General features: G+C 39.6%; 2 protein-coding genes across 2 annotated transcripts in view; one reads left to right on the top strand and one right to left on the bottom strand.

The window, feature by feature from the left end:
* Positions 1–1,941: 1,941 nt before the first annotated feature.
* flot1b (flotillin 1b) lies at positions 1,942–12,596 on the bottom strand. The gene is made up of 13 exons (XM_037676219.1): positions 12,504–12,596; positions 10,693–10,743; positions 10,258–10,333; positions 10,056–10,146; positions 9,501–9,644; positions 9,278–9,397; positions 8,661–8,756; positions 5,845–5,997; positions 5,492–5,673; positions 5,370–5,415; positions 5,073–5,210; positions 3,228–3,392; positions 1,942–3,141 (listed from the first exon to the last, which is right to left on the bottom strand). Exons 2-13 carry the CDS (start codon positions 10,733–10,735, stop codon positions 3,112–3,114), a joined length of 1,284 nt encoding a protein of 427 aa, XP_037532147.1. The 5' UTR covers positions 10,736–10,743; positions 12,504–12,596; the 3' UTR covers positions 1,942–3,111.
* Positions 12,597–15,973: 3,377 nt separating this feature from the next.
* The window catches only part of tubb5 (tubulin, beta 5), a 4,375-nt gene continuing 1,776 nt past the window's right edge, over positions 15,974–18,572 (top strand). Inside the window, exons 1-2 of the mRNA XM_037676216.1 lie at positions 15,974–16,179; positions 18,258–18,366. Of these exons, the coding sequence (XP_037532144.1) occupies positions 16,123–16,179; positions 18,258–18,366 (166 nt within the window). The 5' untranslated portion in view covers positions 15,974–16,122. The remainder of the gene's footprint in view (positions 16,180–18,257; positions 18,367–18,572) is intronic.

Genomic DNA, 18,572 nt, shown 5'->3' with positions numbered 1-18,572 from the left:
TGGAGCGAAATTATGTACACAGGGTCCCAGTTACATCCAACAATAAAATGTATAAGAAAAACAGTAATAACATCTAAGATATGAACTAAGAAAAACATCAACTAAATATACACTAAGCACTCATAACATAAAACATTGAACATCACCACAAACATGAACATGAGTCTGTGAGCAGATGTGCACGCATGAACACATCAACATTGAAACAGATCAGCAGCAACATGAAACAGATCAGCAGCAACATGATATGGTTTTTCACAGTGATTATTCTAGTTAGAGATTCATGAGTCTAACAGCCTCAGGGTAGAAGCTGTTCCTCAGTCTAGTGGTTCTACACTTAATGCTCCTTAACCTCCTTCCTGAGGGGAGTGGGGCAAAAAGTGTGTGTGCTGGGTGGGTGGGGTCCTTCATGATGCAGGTGGCCCTCTTCCTGCATCTGGAGGTGTAGATGTCTGTGATGGTGGGGAGGCTGATTCCGACAGATTTCTGTGCAGCCTTCACCACTCTCTGCAAAGCTTTTCTTTCTGCAGCTGGAAGAGGATCACCAATTCCACCATTGTTGCACAGAAAGATAGTGCAGCAATACCAGAAAGGTGTTACCCTGCGTAAAATAGCAAAGACTTTTAAGTTATCATCATCAACTGTGCATAACATCATCAAAAGATTCAGAGAATCTGGAACAATCACTGTGCATAAGGGTCAAGGCCGTAAAACTCTACTGGATGCTCGTGATCTCCGGGCCCTTAAACGTTACTGCACCTCAAACAGGAATGCCACTGTCAAGGAAATAACAGAATGGGCTCAGGAATACTTCCAGAAAGCATCGTCTGGAAAGGCACCATTAATGCAGAGAACTATGTTCAGGTTCTAGAACAACATATGCTCCCATCTAGACGTCATCTCTTTCAGGGAAGACCCTGCATTTTTCAACACGATAATGCCAGACCACATTCTGCAACAATCACAACATCATGGCTACGTAGGAGAAGGATCCAGGTACTGAAATGGCCAGCCTGCAGTCCAGATCTTTCACCTATAGAGAACATTTGGCGCATCATAAAGAGGAAGGTGCGACAAAGAAGGCCCAAGACGATTGATCAGTTAGAGGCCTGTATTAGACATGAATGGGAGAGCATTCCTATTTCTAAACTTGAGAAACTGGTCTCCTCTGTCCCCAGACGTCTGTTGAGTGTTGTAAGAAGAAGGGGGGATGCCACACAGTGGTCAAAATGGACTTGTCCCAACTTTTTGGGGATTTGTTGATGCCATGAAATTTGGAAACAACAGATTTTTCTCTTAAAATGAAACATTCTCTCAGTTTAAACTTTTGATCTGTGATTTGTGTTGTATTCTGAATAAAATATTAGATGTTGGCACCTCCACATCATTGCATTCAGTTTTTATTAACAATTTGTTTAGTGTCCCAACTTTTTTGGAATCCGGTTTGTGTGTGTGTGTATATATATATATATACGCATGCACACACACGACTTGAGGGGTGGAAAACATATACATTTTGTTTAACACCCTTGTAAACTTGTCACTTTTCTAAAATTGAGGAAAGCTGTTGTCTTTGTTTTCTGGTGTGTTCAGGGACACTCCAGAGCAGAAAAACTATTGCAAATGTTTAATTATTTGAATTAAATTTAATTAAAGTTTTTTTTTTGTTAGTTTTTACTATGACTGTAGGCTCTCTGCTTTCAGTAGACTTTGCTACATCATGTACATATTTTAAAGAGTAAATGACTCTTTTCTTTACCAATATATATATAAAAAAAAGTAACATTTTAGGTCCTTCATGTCTTTGTAGAACTTGCTACCTTGGTACCCTTTATTAATTTTTGTAATGTTTTAATAAATTTACCCATTTTGAAATGAATCGTGATCACATTGTGTTAAACAAGACTTGAGGGGTGGAAAACATCCAACAGGTTGAATTCAGTAAATAAAACATTTTATTAAGTTTATTACAGATACATTGAAGCAGTTTCACAATGAATTAATAGTCATGCATCGTTTTCAAAGATTTGTCACAAAAACATACCAAAAAAGGTCAAGACACGCTTGCCTTTTATTTATAGCCATCAACAGCAATGGCTCGTGAACACATGAGTTGCACATGAGGAAAAGATTCCCTGACAGAAGTTTTGAGAGGCTAAAGGGTGAACTGAGGCTTTTGACCAGGCACTTGGCGATTAACAAAATGCATCAAGTTAATCTTTACTAGAAGCACTTTTAGTTTCTGATCATAACATTCAAAACTACACGTGCAGATATACAAGAGCTGACAATTTATAAACTAAAATAGCACTTTTGGATGATGTCTCACTACAACTGATAACAAAAAGGTACAAAAGTAACTTATTAAAGTCAAACAGATGAAAGAAGCAGGTTGTTTATTGGAGAGTATATGTGGTCCTCCTTTAGTAAAAAATAAAATAACCGTTTCCACCAGAAGACACTTTCACTGCCTAAACAGGAAAACCTCAAATCTTCCACTCATCACCCCCTTCCTTTTGAAAACCTTCAACTTTCCTGCTCACACACTTCAGACTTAACGTTTGACGTTTTCTAACAAACAAATGGACAACTAAAACATATCGTTCACTCGTGTCAGTAAAAAAATAAAGATTGACCTAACGTCTGCAGTTCATCCATCAGATGTCAAATAACATTAGAACTTTATAAAGATTAAAACATGTGTTGTAGTGATTTTCTTTGGGCATTTAAAAGGCACAGAAATTACTTTACTCAAATAAAAAGGTCACATTGGTGTATTAGTATCCTCTGCAGGAACAATGAGAATGTAAACGGCTGCATAGAGAATAAAACAGCAGTTCTTCGTTCAGTCTGAATCAGTGCATTGAGAGAGCGGTTTTGACAGCAACAGATAAAAGCTGATCGGTAACGGTGTCTGCAGTGAGAACACAAAACCAGCACTGAACAGGAAAACAAACCACATGAAGGAGGAAGACAAGTTCTTCATCTGCATATATAGAAGGAAAACAAGCGAAACGCATGCACAGACGGCGAGACGAGACTATAATGATGCCGAGTCAACACGGGAACAAGGCGAGGAGTTTCGTGACTACCAGGATGCTGCTGCTCTTCTTAATACACACGGGTGGTCGTTCCAGCAACCTGTGACAAATGTAGGTTAATCAGCACCCCCAGGTTGTTCAGTCAGGTGCAGTTTTTTTTATTCTTCACCACATGTTAGAGCGTACCTGCGCGATTTGGACTCCGGTGAGTTTCTCCACAGCATTCGGCAGTCGGGTCATGATGTCGAGCACCTCTCCAGCGAGTTTAGCTGCTCCCACCTCTGAGCCGCCGCTGGACACCATGGTGATCTTTTGGGTCTCCGACAATGGCTTGCTGATCTCCTCTGCCATCTGCACAGGGAAACAAAAAGGAGTTAAGACATGGAATGGGAGATTTCATAAGTTTATAGTTTAAAACAGGGGTGTCCATATTTTTTCAGCATGCGAGCTACTTTTAAAATGACCAAGTCAAAGTGATCTATAAGGCCCCGTTTACACGAGAACAACCTCTGGAAATGTTACTGTTTTTTTCCGTGTTTATTAGGGATAATAAACTAAAATTGAGAGGGTTTACATGAAAACACTGTAGTTTCCATGTCAATCAGGGTGCCAGATAAGAAATTATAAACTATAATACTATGGCTTTAAAATGATAGTATTTTGAACTAAACTGTCATATGTGCTGAGTAAAGATATTCTAAGATGAGGTGTGTGTGTTGTGTTTGTTGAACATGTGCACAGAAAATGAGGGAATAAATAAGACATTTTAAATTTATCTGGCAACCCTGTTGCTGGGCTCAGCTGCATTAATTGCACATGCAGCGTCTGCATGACAGTTGCGTCCAAACTGGTGAATACATGGACGTTTCTTTGGACCCTGGATTTTATTAGTTTTGCTCCTACGTGCTGAAAAAGGGTGAATGTCACAAAAACACTCTGCTCTCTGCCATTTATTATAATTGTTGTTAGTGCAGAAAAACTTTGGACTGCAGCCGCCTGTAGTGTGCATGTGCCACTTCACACATGGAAAATGTCACTGTTTGTTTCAACCAGTCTCAACCTGGTTTGAGAGATTGAGGGCTGTGACTGGCTGCCCTTATGTCAATCACGTGACAAATTTCATAGTAAGGATGGATGATAATAAATTGTCTTTTTTTTTTTTTTATTTATGCCCTACGATCTACCCATAATGTCTTTGTGATTGATGTACTGGGCACCCCTGGTTTAAAGAAAGAAAAAGAAAAACCTCCAAAAAAGGTAAAAATGAATTAATATTAGGAGAATAAAATAAATTTTCTTGAACTGAAAAAAATTTTGAAGACTTAAAAAAAGGAGGAAAAGTGAGAAAGTTTATATTCACACACAAAAAAATGTTTTCTAAACAAAAACTTTAAATACTGTAAAAGCATCTTCGGACCACCTACGCACTGAACGAGACAAAAGTTGGCAGCACTGTGAGAATCAACACTGCACTGCTTTGTGTGACACTCGGAAACAAACCCAGGTGGATCCTCTACACCCACTTGAACCACAGACTTCACATCAGATTCTGCTTGTTCAAATCAAGGGTTGTTTGTGTCTTGGAGCAGATTGTCAGCCGGACACAAAAACCACAGTAAACTGTCACAACTTCTCTTCACTCTACACCTCAAATACCCTCAACTTTCTAGGTTACCTTGAAGCTTCGGTTTGCAGCAACATGTTGCACATTAGCTCGCGTCTCAAAAGAATTACAACTAAAAGGAGAAAAAAGGCTGGCTTTGTGTGGGAAAGCTGAAGCAGTATAAAGAATGTTGAAAGAGCTGAGCAGTATTTGGGGAAAACAACACTCCCTCAGCACAGTGACCAAACACAATGACTGTCTTTGCCATGAAGGACACACCTTTATTTATTTCAAAAATAAAATGAAAGGCTAACAGGACGTGATTAATCAAATAAAAGATCTTTGTTTGTTTTTTTAATTCAAGTTTTTCTTCTCACAGTTCAAACGTTTATATGTTTAGTTATTTTAACCAAAAGAGTCAAACTGACCAGTGGAAGTTTCTCCAGCAGCATATCCACCATGGCTCCATCTTTGTACTGCTTAAAGGCATCAGCCTTTTTGGCCATCTGCTCGGCCTCGGCATGACCCTTAGCCTCCAGAGCAAAAGCTTCTGCCTCGCCTTTTATCTGTAAGGAGAAAAATTTAACAGGCCACTTGAGTTTGCAGTAAACGGATGTCAAACTGGATATAGGTAAGGAAAAATAAAACAGTACTGTAGGATGGTCATTTGTCACAAACAGCAATGAAATGTAAAACAGAAGTAGAGAAACGAATGGAGATCTCACCCTGATGGACTCGGCCTCAGCTTCAGCCTCCAAGATGAGCTGTGCGCTACAGGAGATGGAAAGTTGACCATTTGAACCAACAGTTCATCTCCGAGGCAACTAAACCAGGCTCCAGTACTCACCGCTGCGCCTCAGCCAACTTCTCCAGTCGGTACCGTTCAGCCTCGGCAGGCTTCTTCACTTTAGCTTCAAGCTCCTTCTCTTTGCGGATGATCTCCTGGTCCTGCAGACTAATCTGCTGCGTACGCTCCACCACCAGAATCTGCATCTTCTCCTCCTCAATGCGCTGCTTGGTCTTTGCCACCTTGTATAGAAAATGTAAACACTACTTACAAATCAGGCAACAAAAGGTTTAAAAAAATCAGGAGCTCGAGTATAAGACAAATTTTCATTTATATACAGACGCAAAACACTTTCCGCTTTAACGTGTTGTGACTTGGCCACTGAAGGTCCCATCCTGAGCAGAGGAGCGTACCTGAAGCTGGTAGGCCATTTCTGACTCTGCCTTCTTGGTGTTGACCTCGACATCGTAGGCTGCTTTCTTCAGCTCGTAATCTCTCTGGGCTTTTGCCATTTCAATCTCATTCATGTACTGAGCAGACACCTGCTCCTGCTTTGCGTGGGCCTCCTGTAAATTGTCACCAACAGAGGAGACGTGACAAACGAGAAAATCCCTGAAGAAATGTTGAAGGGTGCCAACGCAGCTTTGTCATAATCCAAGATGAGGAGAAAATGTCTACATTTTGATGTATGACATGCATAAGAGCTGAAAACATGAACCATGATCAAAATCTGTCAGTGGTTTAATATGATCACCATGGTAACCACTCACGTGTCTCTCACTCCCTGACAAAAAACTGAAGAGAAGCAGACAGACTAAAAATTAAGCCTAACTGTCAATGTGCAAGTCAGATCTTAAGAAACTGTGAACCATAAGCAGAAGACTAAAACTCACCTGAAATTTATTTTGTTTCCCCAATACGACAAGTGTTACACTGATAGGCAATGTGTTCAACATAATGGTACTTGCTCCAGTTATTTAACAGTCAACAATGGTGTACCACAAGGCTCAGTCTTAGGACCTACCCTCTTTACAATCTACATACATAATGTTGGTAAAAACATCCCTAATGCATCCATACATTTCTATGCTGATGACACTGTTGTTTATTGTCGAGCTAAAACAGTTGCTAAGGCCTTCCAACTTTTGAAATCTGCATTTGACATCATCCAGACAAATTTGTTCCACCTCAAACTTGTCCTAAATGCCGACAAAACCAAAGGGATGCTTTTGTCAAATAGGAAGTTGGTCCCAGCAGTTCTTCCTCTGATCTCATCCTCAAATGGTGTCCCGATTGAGTTTGTCGATTCCTATAAATATTTGGGTATCTTGGTCGACTCCCATCTCTCTTTTAAGCTCCATGTGGAAAACTTGGTAAAGAAACTGAAAGTTAAACTGGGTTTCTTTTTCAGAAACAGATCCTGTCTAACCCTGAATGCTAGGAAACGCCTTGTATCTGTGACTTTCCTTCCCTCCATTGAATACATTATTTACATGAACGCTCCTACAAGAACCCTGCAGATGCTGGATGCTGTCTATCATGGTGCACTAAGATTCATAACTGGCTGTGATTATCGTACCCACCACTGCACACTGTATTCACTGGTTAACTGGACATCATTAACTTCACACAGACTCTCTCACTGGTACATTGTCATCTTTAAATCACTTCTTGGTCTGTTGCCTTCATACATCTCCTCCTACATGTCACTGCATGAGTGCAGCTACAGCGTGCGCTCTCAGGACATTATTACCTGCAGTGTTCCCTCAGTGCGAACTGAACTAGGCAAAAGGGCCTTCTCCTACTCTGCTCCTGTTTCCTGGAATATCTTACAAAAAGATCTGAAGCTCTCGACCATGACCTCTCGAAGTGGCTTTAAGAATCTGTTGGACTCCTGGCAAGGACCAATGCAGACATGTTCCTGTTTTTAGTCTTCTACATTTGCCTTATAATCTAACTGTTTTTTGTTACTTTGATTTTCTTTTTACTTTTCTTTTTTTTATTTGGCCATCCTATTTGTAAAAAAAATAAAATAAAAAATTGTATGACTTTTTATAACTGTCCTCGAGGCTCAATGGAATTTACCTGTCTAAATAAAGGTTGAATGAATAAATAATGTCCCCATCGCTGAGGGATTAAAATAGGAAATGTTTGTAGTTTTCCAAGTGAATCTTAATGGTTTTGTTGAAAAATATTCAAGTGGGGAAAAAAATGACAGCGGTAATTTGTTTCTGCTTGTCTAAAGCACAGCAGAGTGACAGAGCCTGGCGGGTGGAGGGAGCAATTGTATCCACAACCAAGTGCAATGGTAGCGCTAGGGGGTGGCCAAAATATATATACTGTATACATATATGGTGGTGGCCATCTTGGATTTTGACTTGGCAACCCAGTTTTTGATAATGACCTTTCTTATGCTTGGATGTAGCCACATACCAAAATAGAAGTTGGTACCTTATTTATTTATTTTGATTTTCATGCTCACAACATGCACAGACGGACGGACAGAAGATATTTCAAATTACCCCTTCGCTCTGCGACGGAGGAAAAAATGACCCTTCACTTCAAGTTTGGAAAACAGTATTTTGATCTACAATGTAACTGAATCTGTGGACGCCTGGATGTGAACTATGTGCCTTCTAGGGAGATTTGAGAAACAAAATATTGAGTCCTAAAGCTGTGAGCGAAACACTGGATAAAAGAAGACAATGCCTACAATTTGATGTATAATTTGTATATATCTCAAAGTGAGTTGTGGGAGGAAGTGGGATTTGCACATTTTTAGACAGCTCAAAAGTTAGAGTGACATCAACTGTTAAACAATCTGCGTAAAAAATCTGCAAAATCCATCAAACCTAAATTGCCATTGTGTAAAACTTCCTAAAGATATCAAAATACCAGTTCAGTCAAGCCAAGTCCAACTTTCTGCTACCCATTTATATTTCAAAGTTTCTATAGTGTGCCTCAGCTATAGAGCTCCAGCTCCAAAGAGGGCTGAGTTTTCTCATACGTTTTGTCAAAACCCCACTGATCCCCCTATATGTTGTTTTCTTGAAGTGTCTTATTAACTCTACGTTGTGCGATGTACCACTCACTGCCAAAAGTCATAACAAATAAGATAAAGGATAGTTAAGTGTGGTTCAGCGCTTAAGCATTAGCAACCTTTAATTATGTAATTCTATTCAAGACAAGTATTCTCCTATGTAAACTTTTTTTTTATACATTTTTTTACCTTTATAACAGCGTCTCGTTTATATTGAGCTTCTCCAATCCTGGCATCCTTCTGCACCTGAGCTGTACGGGCTTTACCCAGAGAGATAAGGTAACCCTAAAAAACAAAGAAGGGACCAGAGATAATCAAACCTGGTGCTGCCATGAAGCGATCAAGCTGAGACGCAGTTACCAAGAAAGAAATCAAACTCAAGCGCAGCACAGTAAATCTATTCAGTTTTCATTAAATTAATTTAGACAAGAGCTGATAAAACACTGTAGTCAAGCCTGGTAGGACAGCTAGAAGAGGAAATCCAGTTTGAGCTACAGAAATGGAAGACAGAACATTAGACAACCAAATGAAGGGGTAGTTTGGCTACTCATAGAAGCACTTAAGCCTAATTTGTCTGTATTGCTACAAAAGAAAAAAAACAACATAGGGGTTGGCTGAACCACAAATGGTCAGTATCAATCACTAAAGCCTTTTAATGTAACAGCAGAAACCATCTGAGACTAAAAGCTTTCATGGAATAAAAACAACTCAGAATAATATCCCAGATTTATGAGACATCGTTTGTTGGATGTGCTCAACATTCTTGTTCTCATTAGGAAAACATGATTTTAACAGAGAAAGCACACCTGATCATCGTGAACATCTTTGAGCGTGTAGCTCACAACACCAATCCCCATGTTGACCAAGTCTGAGGAGGCCACTTTAAAGACTTGTTCGGAGAACTTCTTACGGTCCTGGTAGATCTCCTGCTCACAAAGCAGTGTAAATAACCACAGTTCAGTACTTAATCAGCAGCTCAATGAACAGCAAGAGTTATGCAAAAACATCTGTGACAGTTAAAAGACCAACCTCTACAGTCAAATGAGCAATGATAGCTCTCTGATGTCCCTCCAGTGTCTCAAGTGCAATGCGAGCAATTTCATCCTCTTCTTTTCCCATGAACATCTGACACGCATTGGCCAACATCTCCTTGTTCTGACCTTGAATTTTCACCTAAAAAAAAAAAAGAGTCAAACTAGAAGTGAAACAAGAAATCAATAGCTAAAAACTGTCACGCATCAGCAGATTTAAATAAAACCAAAAAAAGTAGAAAGACTGGTTTTTCTTGAAAGTGAGTCATGGAGTATCAATGATAAAAAAAAAAAAACCTGTAAAGATAAAAGTTTAACAAAAACATACCATTCAAGCTTTTGTCTCTCTACTTTTCGCATGACAAAACTTGCAAGCAACTCCAAGTAGGCATTAACAAATGACTTGTGAAAAGCTCGAGAACAACTTTCTGTAGCGTTGTTGATTTCAAAAAGATGCTGACCACTTTAAGAGACTTTTTATATAATTCAAATCTAATTTTGTCAGAATACGCACAGCTAAAGGCATTTTACTCAGACAGCTGTCAAAGTTTACCTGTGCAATTCCAGTGACAGAGACCGGGACACCATGACGGGTGTAAACTTTGTCACTCTTCACATTTAGAGTCAGAGTGTTGAGGGAAATTCTGGGAATTTAAAAAAAAAAAGGGTATTTTGGATATGACTGTCAAAGATATTAGAACAGCCAACAGCTTGTTTAAGACAAAACAAATGAGTTAAAAAATAAATAAAATCACCTTTGAATCTTTTGTATACACGGTAAGACAAACACTCTTCCTCCAGCAATCATTACAGGTGGAGAGCGGCCACACCCTGGAAATAGAGGGGTCAACATGTAAGACAAGCATCGAACAGTTTCTAGTAACATATGATAAAAATCAAAGCCCCATATTGCAACAATATGAATGTCTCAAAACATTTAGTAACATAATTTACAAGAAAATGGAAACTCCCTGATCTACTCCAAGCTTAAACACCGTACTTCCCTAATCATTCTGCGGACATGATTATATCAATGACAATATTATCTATTCACAATAAACCAAACTTTACCAATAAAATCATTATGACTTTTTGTGCTGATTTTTTATCAATCTAACAGTATTACAAAGGCAGACATGTATAAAAAATGGGGATGTTTTGTGTTTAAATATTAATAATAAATCCATTACCAGACACCACCATGGCTTCATTGGGTCCACATGTATGAAACATCTTGATTCCTGATGGAATAAGAAAATAAAGTTTCATCAACAAAGAACAAAAGTAATAGTTTGTAAAAGGCAGCACGGTGGCGCAACTGGTAGAACTGCTGCCTCTCAGAGAGCAGGTCCTTGGTTCAAACCCCGGTCCAGGGGCCTTTCTGGGTGAAGTTTGCATGTTCTCTCCGTGCATGCGTGGGTTTTCTCCGGGTGCTCCGGTTTCCTCCCACAGACCAAAAACATGCATGTTAGGCTGATTGGTAACTCTAAATTGTCCCTAGGTGTGAGTGAGAGAGTGAATGGTTGTTTGTCTCATTTGTCTCTATGTGGCCCTGTGATGGACTTGCGACCGGTCCAGGGTGTACTCCGCCCCTCGCACAGTGATTGCTGGACATGGGCACCGGCGACCCCCGTGACCCAAAATGGAAGAAGCAGGTAAAAGATAATGGATGGATGGATAGTTTGTAGAGGCTAATAAAGGGTAGTAAAAGGTAGTAAAAAGTAAATGGAGATACAATAGAACATATATTCTTTTTGCATCCCTCAAAAACGCTTTGAAAGGTGTTTCAACTGAGGAAAGGATTGAAATTATATATATATATATATATATATATATACATATACATAAAAAATACAGCAATGTAAAACTGTCAAAGTTTCTCCAGGAACTTTGACAGGGACTGCCTATTTATTATTAAATTATCGTTAATAATAAATATTATTAATAATTAATAATGATTAATATATCATTGATTTATTATTATAAACGATTAATATGTTTGATAATAATATTGATATTAATTAGTAATATTAAATATAAATTATTCATATTAATAATTATTAATGTTATTATTTGTAATTATTAAAATGAATCATTAATAGTTCATGTTAATTATTTTTACTAATTAATAATAATAATAAGTGATAATAGGTGCCTTCCATGCATGTTGAACCAAAATGGCTCCCGACGTTACTCAGTTTCTTTGAAAAGTTTTCTCCTATTAATTTCCTATGGGAAAGTTGTCATTTTCTTAGCAAAATATGTCACCATGGTAACGCCAATTGCCAATAAAAGTAATAGCACACATCACGGGGCCATGCCAGTTGTTGTGATATAACTTTTGTGGGGGTAGACATTGTGGTTCGGGCCGCATTAACGGAGATAGAAATGTAGACTCACTTCCGAGGTGTAGAATAATAGGTGGCAGTCCCCAAATATTAATGTTTGTACTTTTTTTTTTTTTAGAGCAATATCTTTTTACTCATTTTGTTGAAAGAAATGATTAAAAATGACTTAACGTACAAAAATGACAAGTTCAGTTACAGGATTTCAAAATCATTTAAAAAAATCCACTTGTTCATTAAGTGTCAAATAAATAACGTATTAATGTTTGTACTTGGTAACAAGTTCACGTGACCAGTGCGCCCCCTAACGTTTATATAACGGTTTATGTTTTCAGCTCAAGGCTCCTCCTTCCTCCTTACAAACATACGAGCTTTCGTCTTTTTCTAGCATAAATATGTGCAGTGTTTTTAAAAACGTACTTGTATCCGATACCTCAGCAGGTATACCAACTTAAAATGTTACGTCTGAAATCGTTTTAGGATTAAAGTTACTTCCGTGATTAAATCAGTGATGTCGAGTACCAGCAGTGTCCGTACACCGCAGTCCAGTTATGGGGAAAAAGCAGTCAAGCATTTACTCAGCTAATATATAGCGACGAGACGCATCCAACGACTTGTTTATTTTATCTTTATGTGGTCAATAGAAATCAACAAACCTGTTCAGAGCGAAGTTAAATCTACTTCCAGGCTGTAAGCTGTCGTCTGTTGACTGGAATCAGAAAAATGTCTGTCGAGGGGAGGGGAAGTGCGTGCGTGCAATCGAACGCCCATCCTCCCACAGCTTATTCATGACTTCCGTTTTCTGCCACCTAGCGGTGAGTATGAAAACTGCAACTTCCCGTTTAACAACTTTTTTTTTTCCCAATCTTTATACAAAATCAGTACAGCAAAATCATGCAACAGCAAACATGGTTCGAGACTTAAGACAGGCATGAGAAAATAGAAATACAAGCAAATAATAAATATGAACATATAGTTTGGGCAACAGTAGACATTCTTTTCAGAGTGTTTTAGTCTTTAAAGCTTTTGCATTGGTTCAGTAATTTAAAGTGGACAAATAAGGAAATATATATGTTAAAAAAAACAACTGTAAATCTGGGTTTTAGCATGGAAAATTTACCGTTTAACCTTGACTAATTTGCGCAAACCAATTTATAACATAATAGAAACGTGTCTAGTACTGAGTTTCCCATCCAAACTGTTAGTATTTGCCTCACTCAGTCTCCTAGAGCGTAAAGTACCAGAGCTTTGTCTGGCCCACTGCGAAGTATGGGTTTTAAAAGCATGGGTGTTTCAATAATCCAGGTAGAAAAATCCAACAAAGTTAAGTCAGGTCTTCTGGACAGAACCGTCCAGTCCTCAGGATGGGGGACGAAACGTTTCTCGCTTAAAGAAACTGGTCCAGATGACACGATTTAACCCCTTTTTTTGTTATCTACCTGGATGATTGAGCTTACAATCCTTCTTCAAGCTATTGTTTTGCAATTTTAAGGTTCAAGGCAGTTTTTTGCTGCTTTTACAAATCAGTTTGCTCCTTTTACTTACTGTTTTGCTTCTTTTAGCTATAGTTACTCAGCTTCAGCACCCTGCACTCACTCATTTTTTGCAGGAAATTCTCAAGATCCATTTGTTGTTTTTTTCAGTAGCTCCTTTCCTGTGTTTCATCATTCCCACCCACATTTTGATGTTGTCGGTTCAGGGAGTTGAACCAGCGGCCTTCCGATCACAGGTTATCAGCTTCTCCAACCTCAGCGCCACCACTCCCCACTCTAGATACGTATTGTTTACTCTTTCTAAATTGTGTATACATGTTGGAGGAAAAAGGACAATACAATGAAAATAATGTGTTGAACTAATGTTGAAAATAACAGTTATCTTTATTAGATCTGAGTTAAAATAAAGATGCTCATGATGTATAATGATTGAGCAACAGAGAGCAGCACCACATGAATGTTTTACCTTTTATATCATACTTATTATCAGTGAATTAACCAACTAAATATGCATGTACTTCTTATATTGCTCACACCACTTTTGTGTTCCACAAGCCAAGAGTAATATATGGTGCAGTGACAAAACGACAACTGGATTGATGTTAACTTAATATATAGCAAAACACCCTGATGCATGCTCAATAATCCAGGTAGAAAAATCTAAAAAAGTTAAGTCAGGTCCTCTGGACGGGTTCAAAAAACAAAAAAATGTAGAAATGTTTTGGCTTTCATCCGAAATACTTCTTCAGTTTGAGGAGCTGTACTCATCCCTTTAGTTGGCAGCTCAGAACACCACATACAGAACACCACAGACTTTGTGGACAAGGTGAGGGATGTCATCATGGAGACTGATGAAACAATGGTCTCTTTTGATGTCACATCACTCTTTACGTACATTCCTGTTGATGATGCAGTAGATGTGGTCAGTTTAAGATTAAAATCAGACACCACTCTGAGCAGCAGGACCACACTTTCCACAGAACAACTGTGTCAACTCTTGAAACTGTGCCTGCAGTCAACCTACTTCACATATGGAGGCCAATAGGCAGAAACATGGGTGTGCTATGGGGTCTCCAGTTTCTCCTATTGTTGCCAACCTGTACATGGAGGAGGTAGAAAAGAGAGCCTTGACATCCTTTTCAGGGACACCACCAAGTCATTGGTTCAGGTATGTTGATGACACCTGGGTTAAAATTAAATCTCAGGAAGTCCAACATTTTACTGACCACATCAACTCTATGGATAAATACATCAAGTTCACACGAGAAGATGTAAAAAATGGCAGGTTGGCTTTCTTGGACTGTGAGGTCTCAGTCTCTGATAGAGGACATTTGTAAACTGAGGTGTACCGCAAACCCACCCACACAGACCAGTATTTGCAGTTTGACTCCCATCACCCTCTGGTGCACAAGTCCCCCGGCACAAACAGAGTAATATTGTATATGTTGTTCAGTGTCAGGAGGGCTGTGATCAGTCTTACATTGGGGAAACTAAACAGCCACTGGCCAAAAGGATGGCCCAGCACAGAAGATCAACATCATCAGGCCAGGACTCTGCGGTCTACACTCATCTCCAGGCCAGCGGTCACTCGTTCAGGGATGAAGATTTTCACATCCTGGATAGAGAGGAACGATGGTTTGAGAGAGGAGTAAAGGAGGCCATCTTTGTGAAAAGAAACTGTCCATCATTAAACAGGGGTGGAGGCCTTCGTGTTCAACTCTTACAAAACTGGTTGATCCACTATGAGAAGGTGTTGTTTATAAGACTGAGCTGAATACAGCTCCTCAGACTGAAGAAGTCTTTTCGGATGAAAGATGAACCGTTTCTACAATTTTTTTGTTTTTTGAACCCCTCCAGAGGACCTGACTTAATAGCAAAACAGTATTCGTTTCCACAGAATCATCATTTTGATCAAAAACACAGACTTCCATTTAGATTAGGCTGTTGCAAATGCATAAAAGTCCTCCAGCAGCAAATATTAAACCGTTACTTCTGGAACTGAAACGCCATTGCACTTCAGACTGGATTAGCTCCTGTTTTCCACACTATAGCTGATGACAAGTGAAACCAGTCTTGCAAACCACTTCTGTGTTCGTGTTCTTGCAGTCTGGTGTTGTTTTATCTCAGAAACCATTTAAATAGAAGAAGTTCATCATGAGGCTGTCAGATCAGCTTTTCTGCTGTGTCACCCACACACAGAGGATACTGGGTAAAGCGGGGAGAGAAGGAATGAGCCAGTCTGCAACATCAGACATGATTTACCCATGTCTGTTTGTCTGACTGCTGTGTTAGCAAAATATCTCATGAACCAATGGACGGATTTCAGTGCAACTCACTGCATGTGCATACAACCTTTAAGCCAACCTGATTTAAAACGGCTGTTTGACCAGATGACCCCCCTTTCAGCCCAACTTTACTCCTGCCATCTGTTTTCTCAGCAGAAGAGACACAGAGATCATTAGTCATGGATGACTCTAAAACAGCTGTAGTGCATGTTTCTGGACACCAGCTGGTAAGACCCAGTCTCTTTTTCTGATTCCCCTCCCTGATCTGGAGTGGTGTCCTCCCCCACACCCGCTGGCTCACTCCTCTCATCCAATCACCACGCGCCGCAGTCTGTTCTGGGTGTGGCCACGCGCCAATCGGGGCTCCGCAGCCCCGCGCTGGAAACGCTCCAGCCTTATAAATCCATTGTCCGGCTCGGCAGGGCTCGGTTCGGCTCGTTGCGCTCATCCACACACCTCTTTCCCCCACTCTTTCTGGTCAAACTTTCACATCCATAATGAGGGAGATCGTGCACATCCAGGCCGGCCAGTGTGGCAACCAGATCGGTGCCAAGGTAAGGTTATAAAAACACTTGATTTTTTGTGTTTAAATGTTTTGGTTTTTTTTTAAACCCATTCATTTATGTAACTGATTTTCTTTGAAGACAAACATTTGGCTTGACACCGTAAATGTTTCTCCAAAATTCAAACACATAAGCTGATTATAAGAAGGGATTGCCGACTTTTTGTGCTTCTCCTTGTGCACTGCAGTAACTGGTGGGTGTGAGCAGCAGGGACATAACGGGACTGGCTTTGTTCACCCAGCACCGGGCGTGTCTGCCTCACAACTCCTGGGATCCAACTCATTTTAAGGCATTAGAAAGGGGGGAAAGCAGGAGAAATGGGGGAGAAAGGTATTTTCTCACCTGTCAGAGCCCCTCGGAGTCTGCACTTTGCTTTCTTTGTCTCCCACAGATAATGTCTGGTGCTTCAGACAATGAGGGAGTTTGAATCAGAGGCCTAGTTACTGGTACTCTCCCCCCACATGTCTGATAGATCAATAGCTCATATTGATCAGGTTTTTTTTCTGCAGGCTGTTGGCAGATTCCAGCTACTGAGGAAGGGGGGACTTTGGGAGGGTGTGGCATGACTTATTGGTAAAGATTTTGTTTTCCTTTTAATAAATATACACTAATATTTTGTGTTAATCAACTCATGTCATAAATTGATGCCCGATTTTATAACGTTTACCACAAATCTGTAAGAAATTTCGCAAAGTGGGGGCACAAGAAGTCCATTCATCATCTGCCCAGTCTTTCCCTAACAGCTGCCATCTGCAACAATGGATTCTTGGGGCCCATTATTACTGCTGTCTTATGTCTTTTCTTTCTTTTACAGCTGATAATTTGCAAAGCCAGCATATGTTTAAGCAGGATTCTCCAATGCATGCCCTGGTATTAAGACCTCACTAAAATAGCGCAGATTTTAGGGGATCATTGAGTGTCTCTGGTAGAGATGTCCTGGAAAGCAGAAGCTTTCTTGTAATCAGCGTCTTTCCTGCACTAACCAAATTAAGAGCAGGGTGTGGGAGGAATGGAGGAAACAGCTGATGCACAGCAAATGCAATAATCAGTATCCAGTTGCCTTAATGTGCAGTTGTTGCAATGTTTTGTGCCAAATTCTTTGTCTGATCATTGTAGTTTGTTTTACAGAAGCACGTTATAGGTGCTGCTTTAAATTGTACATTTGTTGTTTTGCATATTTTATCTGCCTGATGGTGATTTTTGAGAGAGAGAGAGAGAGAGAGGATCTCCATTTGTTTCCGTTCCCTCAGGACTCATTGACTCAGATGTCCAGTGGTTATGATTGACAGAGATGCTGAATGGCTGCATTGTGGTGAATTAGGTCAGGGTGTGGCATCGCTTTTCCTGCTCATTGTCCTCATTTGTTCACAGTGATTTTTATCATTACTGATACACATCTATTGTGTCAACCATCCGTCAGTTTCTCAGTGGTGCTTTTGTTCTGCAGAGAAGCATTTTTCCCCATCATTAAGGTCAATCGGTTCATTTTTTTAATTTTTAGTTTGGTTTCATAATGTTCAAATGTCATATTTATTCCACAGGCCCACAATCCTTTAAGTACTTGTCTGTAGAGCAGCCAGCCTAAGCAGATTGATTTAAATCCACCTTTTACTGCTGAATAACATCTGAAAAACGTCAGACAATTTAGGACATGCAAACGACAACGTACACTGAGTGTGATCTTTATGGAACAAGACCTGAATACAGAGTTGGAGACTCTCAGTGTCTCCGGTCTTTGTGCGACTACCCTCTGATGGCATTTATTTTCAGTTCAGTCTTCACAGTGATCTGTAGCTCCATTGTGCCCCTCCATTACTTTTTACACAGGAAAGCATTGCATACTGCCGAGTCATCAGTTGGCGGCTATGGAAATATTAACAGCTGTGAAGCAGGAAACTACTTAAGATACGACTTGCTGAAAAGGGGGAATATTCCTGGATTATACATCTAAATACAAGAATGCAAACCCACAGCTGTTTTCATCATTTAAAGATCCATAACCACCAGGGCTAGGAGGTCAAATTATTGTTGTATTCGTATCATGTGATGCTTTCTGTTTCTGTCTGCAGTTCTGGGAAGTGATCAGCGATGAACATGGCATCGATCCCACAGGAACTTACCATGGAGACAGTGATCTGCAGCTGGACAGGATCAGTGTCTACTATAATGAGGCCACAGGTAAGGGACCGTCCTAAAAAATTATTCAAACTTTTCTAATTTTACTCCAATTTATATAGATGTATACTGTATGTATATATATATATATATATATATATATATATATATATATATATACACACACACACAGAGTATATACATATGATTTTATTTTATTTTTTTGTGCAATGTTATGTGAGTGTTATTTTAGATCGGAATAGAACACG

Source organism: Nematolebias whitei, chromosome 5 (genome assembly GCF_014905685.2).
Source record: "Nematolebias whitei isolate Nwh7 chromosome 5, NemWhi1, whole genome shotgun sequence".
In the NCBI taxonomy this organism is placed as follows: Eukaryota; Metazoa; Chordata; class Actinopteri; order Cyprinodontiformes; family Rivulidae; genus Nematolebias; species Nematolebias whitei.
This window is presented reverse-complemented; position numbering and strand designations above follow the sequence as displayed.

Bases quoted from the DNA above. Each gene is read 5' to 3' on its own strand.
- flot1b (XM_037676219.1), bottom strand. From the start codon at position 10,735: ATGTTTCATACATGTGGACCCAATGAAGCCATGGTGGTGTCTG. The intron at 5,674-5,844 runs GTACGCTCCTCT...TTTCTATACAAG, and splicing joins AAATGGCCTACCAGCTTCAG to GTGGCAAAGACCAAGCAGCG. The intron at 3,393-5,072 runs GTCAGTTTGACT...TTCCCTGTGCAG, and splicing joins TGCTGGAGAAACTTCCACTG to ATGGCAGAGGAGATCAGCAA.